The following is a 6,756-nucleotide window of genomic DNA, read 5'->3' on the forward strand; positions in this document are numbered from 1 at the left end:
CTGTTTCCAACGCTACATCCTGCCAACAGGGGGCGCTCCATTATGGAGATGGTTGGGAGAAATCGAGTGTTGATTGTGTTGGACAACCAGCTTACTACGCCTGCCAATTTAAACGTATGTATCACGGTAATGCTACTATGTAAAAAGCAAGTAATGTTAGTGACATTTGAAAATATTTTTTTTGAGTTGTTCCAGTTTGTCTCAAATTTTGGCGTAGTTTTACGTCTATGTATCTACAGTTTATATTGTTTTAATTCATTGCACGTGTGCTTTCAGTTATTGCTAAAGTGAAAAATATCCATGCAACTCATCCATTGTTGCTATAAGATGGACTGGACTGGATCAATTTATTGAGAATCAAAATCTTTCGGCTCAGGTAAATTGGTTCGTGACAGTTAAGTAACCGGCATAACGGGTTTTGATAAAGTGTGAATGTTGGTGGATCATCAGTTGATGTAATTGCAAGAGAGTGATTTATTTTAATGATTTTATTCAACCAAACACACTCTGCATTCGGATTTTCTTTTTCGTCTCTTTTTCCAGGTTGAAGTCAGCTTGGTCGAACCGAAACAGACGTTTCTCCTGCCTTATGCGAATCTATCGGTTCAGACTGAAAACTTGAACATATCAACGAACTACGGGATTAAAGTTAGTATTTTGTTTTTTATATTCTGTTTATTGTAAATAAAGAAAAATAATATAGTAAAACTGAAAGATTTATGCTGCAGAATCCCAAACATATTAATAAAGCTTTGAAAGTATCAACAAAGTCATTAAACGATGTCATTAACAGGTATCAGCGTTTCTTTCTGGTTGCGTAAATGCTAATGTTTCTACATCTCTGGCGGTGTCGACTTTAGGCAATCCCCCAGAAAGCTGCTTTCAGAACGGTAACCAAATGCTTATGTGATTTAATGCGTTGATTGATGGTTAACTGTACCCGACAGGAAGTAACAACGCTACTGGCAGCAACAGCAACACGATCCTGATACTTTGTGTTATTTTGGTGATTATTGCGGTTTTGGCAGCTATTTGTATCGGATTATGGTACAAACGAAGGTAAAGTTATGAACACTTGTAAATGAAACTTGTAATAGTTACGCATCGTAAGCATTTGCAGTATTGGTGCTTTGCACGTAATTATTTGATGCGTTTTAATCATCATTGTTCGTTTCCGCATAAAGGGCTTTAAATATTTTGGAAACCCCGATGAAAGCTACTATTATGTTTGCAGAAAATCAAACCAGAGCGAACCTCAAGCAAACGAATTGACACCTTCTCCCACAGCATTTGCTGGGAATAAAGGTAATGTTGATCGTTAACGGATTATATTGAGTTGATATAAACGGCCCTGTCCATTTCAGAAATACATTTTATCTTATTGGTATTATAAATATGACTAATGGTGCAGCTATTAACAAAATCGCAAATATTGCAGGCACACAAACATTACATAAAAGCAAAAATAGTTAACATACGATTTAAATACTTACTTGCGGCTTAGATGCAGTTCAGCCAAATGGAGTTTATCAAAGTTTGTCGGTTGACGCAGACACGTCAAAAAACAACAATCATAAAGAGCTATTCAAAGTTTACGAGACCAACATTGCAGCGGATTTTCATTTGTTTAACGAAGAGTTTAGGGTGGGTTATAGTTTTCAAAAACTGTTGTTTAAGCGATAGAACAATTGGAAAATATACAAAGGAGAACCCAACGTCTTCATCAAACGATATGCCTAGATAATCTTGGAACTTTAATTTCCTAAAGGTTACGTTACTTCATACAGCCTTCTCTATTCGCACAGGAAACAGTATAATGCGTGGGTTTCACTGATTCGGCCTTTCACTGGCTTCATTCCACAGCTGTACAGTTTAAGAATGGGATAAGTTTGTTTGGACAGTAGCTGGATGCCTAAGGCAGTTCATTCTACGTGGGTTGATGCAAAATCAACACACGTTCTTTCGTGCAGGTTCTTCACAAACAAAGCAAAGAGAGTCAACAACCCTATGGGGTTTCACAACTTCCAGAGAACGCCACGCGAAACCGATACAAGAATATTTACCCGTGTAAGACATAAATGACTCAAAACAGCAAATTTCCAGTTTGCAAAAAAAAAAATTTTGACAGACGACCATGCCCGAGTAATACTGATGGAAAAGGAAGACAACGATTACATAAACGCGGCTTATATGCCGGGTTACAGCAACGAGAAAAAGTTCATCGCTACCCAAGGCCCTAAGCAGGAAACAATCAATGATTTCTGGCTGATGGTTTGGCAAGAAAACTCAACAATAATTGTGATGCTCACTGGTCTGATAGAAAAGGGAAAGGTTGGTCATTTCGCCAGAATTGCGTTGAACTAGATATGCAGAGAAATCTAAATATACGCATAAAAGTGCACTGCGTGGAATAGGGAATTGCTAATCGGGGAAATTGCCAGCAGAATATTTGTAAGTTGCCATTAGTACAACGAAACAACAAATTCTTGCCACAAACACCTACAAAAAATAAGTGTAATAAGATATTGGTTTTGCCGGGCATTTGTGCACATAAACTAGTTCGTCGACACTAAAATCGACCTACAAATCATATCCATCTCATGCCATGCATAGATGTGTAGTAATATATGAAGCGCTCGGTCTGGGCGTGGGCACGGGTTGCAAAACAACGACAGTATCACATGTTGTTCCACCAACTGGGTATCGACGTCATAATAACAGCACATCACTGTATGTTGACTGGGAAACCGGGACAAACCATTAAACCACGACTTCGGAAACAACTTAAACACGAAAAATGTAAAACCAGATCTATGATGATGAAAATACATTCCACAACACCTTATTTATCAACATAAGAAACCTAATTGTCAACAATATCACTCTAGACCGACTGAGTTTGCCCGACAAACAAACGAATATGCAAGAAAGTAAGAAAAGGAAAACAAACAAATATCAAAAATCTCCAATACTAACAAACGATCCATATACTAATTCGGTTTGTCCTGATGATTCCTTTCCTTAACCTACTATAAATACGTGTTTACAGGCAAAGTGCGAACAATATTGGCCAAGTGTGGGATCACATCTGGAAGTAACGGCTGATTATGGAATTCAAACAGACCAAGAAGTTCTCTTAGGTGGAATATACATGCGAAAATTTGTTTTATGCCAAGGAGAGGTACGGCACATGTGGATTCATTGTGGGTTTCAGATACATATGGGCTTGTTTCAGGAAAAACGTATGGTTACCCAACTCCAATACACAACCTGGCCAGACCATGGAGTTCCTGTCACAACAACAAACATGATCTACCTACGTAAGATGGTGGAAGATTTACACAAGATTTCAGCTCCTATAATTGTTCACTGCAGGTACAGAAAACAGAGGATAAGAATTATCAGTTTTTATCATGACCAGCAAGCGAACTGAAAGTCTATTAAATATACTGCACAAAAATAAAATAGGTTTTTTCATTTACCTGTTTGTGTTGTGGATTTTGGCTTTCACACAAAATTTGGGTAAAGTAATGTTGCAACGAACGTGACTCAATCGTCACGTGTTTTGTTTAAGTGCTGGTGTTGGTCGGTCTGGAACTTATATTGCCATGGATATTTTGTTCGATGAGTTGGACGACAAAGGAACTGTCGACGTCCCGCAGACTGTACTAAGGATGAGGGCAAACAGAACAGACATGATCCAAAACTTGGTAAATAACCAATGTGTGATTAAACTTGAGGTGTGATAAATATTTTGCTTTTGATCTGCAGAAACAATACATATTCCTGTATAAGTTGTTAGTGGAACGAGAGGGTCTACAGATGGAAACAGACAGAGATGCAATTGAACTTCAGTCAATGAGTTCTGATGAAATGTAAGAACCCTACAAAAAATGTTCAACAATTAACGTCGTTAACTCATTGTACTTTTAGTGCATGCAACTTTCAAGGTAGATTAATCGTATTTAAAGAGCCTTTTTGTTCTTTTTCAGAACAAGAATTCAAGAATCTGAGTACAAAATCTTGTCCGACTGGCGATACGGAAAGGAGTGGCTTGAAGGAAACCTGAAGTTAACCACTTGTATGATTACGTTTATTTCATGCCTCTGTTCTTCTAGAATTGACTACCATTATTCTTACACAAATATAGATAAAAACACTGCCCTCGGAATTTGGGATAAAGATATTGAAGGACTAAGGAGTTTCAATGCATCGTTCATACATGTAATAATATAAGTTGTTGTTTTTGACAAATATTGGCGATAAATATAAAAAATACAAATATGCATGGTCTACTTGCCAGGAAATGGACGCTTCTGAGTGTTTCATTGCTGCCCAAACCCCACCAAATGACCAGATGGAGTATTTTTGGAAAATGGCTGTACAAAATGGCACGCGTATGTTTGTGGATTTGAACATGGCAGTGAAGGTACAACCGTTGCAAAACAAATAACATTTGGGGATTAAATGACATATTTTGTACTTTTTCTAGGTTTCTCAAGATAAACCTTTACGATATGGCGACGTTACTCTTACTGTGGAAGAACTTTCGGAAAGTCACTCATATAAATTAGCCACAATTGTGATTACATCTTCATCAAAATCTTTCGTAAGTTTGACAAAAACAAACTAAAAGGTAGATTGTATTTAATGATGAAGAAAGTTTTGTAAAATGCGTTTGCAAAATGCCACTTTTTTAATGTTTAAAAGTCATGTCAAAATTTTAAGTGAATATCATTGTAAAATATAGTTTAAAACACCTAAAGGTTTTTACCACTTGCGTTCAGACTGACACTCTGATGACATTCGTACAAGTAAAGGGATGGAGTGAAGTTAAGAAACCTCTAAAGGAAGTGGAGTTTGTTGAAGTGATTGAAGCCATGCAAGGGATGAAGAGAGATAGGAACTGTCGTTGTGTGTTGGTCATGTGCAGGTAAACAAATACCTAAATATTTACGAATATATCAATAAAACCTTAAGCCTAAAAGAAATAAGAAAAGCCTGTAACCATTAACGTAGCCATGTAGAAAGAGCCATTTCCCCTTCCAAAGTTTTAGAAAAACATTCGAACCTCGCCAAAACGTCACGCTGACTGCGATACTAGCCATAACGCATAACTTCTTTGTCTCTTTAAATTTGCGGTGTAGTCATATCAGTATTTTATGTTTTCGTATAGAAATTTGATGGTACTGCACAAAGTTTTTCAGAGTACAGTAAACAAAGCTTTACACACTATTACATTTGATATTGATGCAGCAATGGCAGAACGAGGACTGGTACTTTTATTGCTCTGACAAGAATACTTGAACGTCTGAAGACTCAGCAAAGGGTGGACGTTTTCCGAACTGTGAAAGATTTACGAGACATGAGACCAAACATGCTGGATGACGAAGTAATTACGTTTTAACTACTTCCTCATATACCGCTGTTAAACTTTATTGCATGACTTTTATTTTAAGGTGCTCTACAAGTATTGCTACTCCGTGGTTTTGAAATACTTGGATGATTTCAGCACATACTCCAACTGCAAATGACGAACTTTTAGTTGTCAAAACATTGATATCTTTTGCATTATTACTAATCAATCATTTCCGATGTAATGTTCTGTTTTTTTATTTATATAATGTGATTATACGCAATTTTGATTTGTTTTGTTCACACGGTAATTTATAATGTGCTCTTTTAACTGTTGTTTTGCATATCTTCATGTAAAATTATGTAGAAACTGTAGTTCTTTATTCCGCTTTCCTTTAAGATGTATCAGAAAATTAAATGTCCTGAAACCAAACAAATCTTTTGAAAAAAAGGGATGTCCAAATGATTTTTGGCGTTAAATCTACTTCTACTTAAAAAATACCGAGGTCCTTAAACTTATCTTCATCTTGGGTATCAACTTATAATTACAGTCGTTCAAAACTTATTAATTCAGAGTTAGATCATAATTTGAGCAGGAAACTGGGAAAGTGGTTCATTCAAACATTTTCCCGGGACTTTCTCCTTTACCTCTCATCCTGTAAATCTCTGCTAGTAACCATAGAAACGTTGGAGTGTCTATATGGATTAATGAAAATATATTCTCAGTTTTACAAATAGTGTGTTTTAGTATTCCTTGTGTAGTTAACTATTTGCACAACACGTGTGTATGCTCCCACAGTCCAGTCGATCTCACAGCCAAGCACTTTCGACTGTGAAGATTCTACGTAAATGCAGGTATAACAGTTTGCAACCACAGTCATACAACAATGAAGAAAAATACAAGTATGTAAGTAAGCACTTCAAAGCTATGTGCTGTCATACAGCCTTGTGAGAAACAGCATGCAGTAGCCAAAAACAAGACATACTCAAATAGTTTGTAGCAGTTAAAAAATTTTGTTCGTGTTTTACTTTCGCAGATGACCGTCTGTAACCTTGTCGCTGACTGTTAAATTGACGAATGAGTCACACCAGCCCAATGCATGGCATAATGCATGCAGAAACAGGGGTTTGTCATTTGCATAACTTTTGCTTACAAATACAATCGTGGAAAGCGTCATTAAAGCGCGACTCAAATACATCTCCATTCGGAAGCTATTTGTTTTTTGGTCAGGTCAGTTTTTAGGTTTGGTCTCAAACACTACGCTAAAGGTAATCCTAAATTTCTGAGATGATACATAAAAAGGTTGTGTGTTTTCTGTTAGTTTTGGGATCTGCATGGATTGTAAAGGTAAAATCAGGTAAGGCGACCATAGGCATGACATTTGAGAAGAGCGATCAACG

The 6,756-nt window shown here is 36.8% G+C and overlaps 1 protein-coding gene across 1 annotated transcript; it reads left to right on the top strand.

Annotated features, from left to right (window-relative positions):
• The first annotated feature begins 962 nt into the window (after positions 1-962).
• Positions 963-6,019, top strand: LOC145888363 (receptor-type tyrosine-protein phosphatase alpha-like). The gene is made up of 16 exons (XM_082979095.1): positions 963-1,059; positions 1,235-1,305; positions 1,505-1,644; positions 1,971-2,067; positions 2,129-2,331; positions 3,050-3,181; positions 3,236-3,375; positions 3,575-3,710; positions 3,772-3,875; positions 3,993-4,081; positions 4,151-4,224; positions 4,304-4,429; positions 4,493-4,609; positions 4,788-4,933; positions 5,257-5,392; positions 5,460-6,019. The coding sequence occupies exons 5-16, from the start codon at positions 2,152-2,154 to the stop codon at positions 5,532-5,534; spliced, it is 1,455 nt and encodes a 484-aa protein (XP_082835221.1). The 5' UTR covers positions 963-1,059; positions 1,235-1,305; positions 1,505-1,644; positions 1,971-2,067; positions 2,129-2,151; the 3' UTR covers positions 5,535-6,019.
• Positions 6,020-6,756: the final 737 nt, after the last annotated feature.

This window comes from Ascidia mentula, chromosome 2 (genome assembly GCF_947561715.1).
Source record: "Ascidia mentula chromosome 2, kaAscMent1.1, whole genome shotgun sequence".
NCBI classification, from domain to species: Eukaryota; Metazoa; Chordata; class Ascidiacea; order Phlebobranchia; family Ascidiidae; genus Ascidia; species Ascidia mentula.

Excerpts from the sequence above, each read along its gene's own strand:
- LOC145888363 (XM_082979095.1), top strand. The coding sequence starts at position 2,152 with ATGGAAAAGGAAGACAACGATTACATAAACGCGGCTTATATGCCGGGT. Across the intron at positions 3,182-3,235 it reads TTGTTTTATGCCAAGGAGAG|GAAAAACGTATGGTTACCCA; the intron begins GTACGGCACATG and ends GGCTTGTTTCAG. Across the intron at positions 3,876-3,992 it reads TCAATGAGTTCTGATGAAAT|AACAAGAATTCAAGAATCTG; the intron begins GTAAGAACCCTA and ends GTTCTTTTTCAG.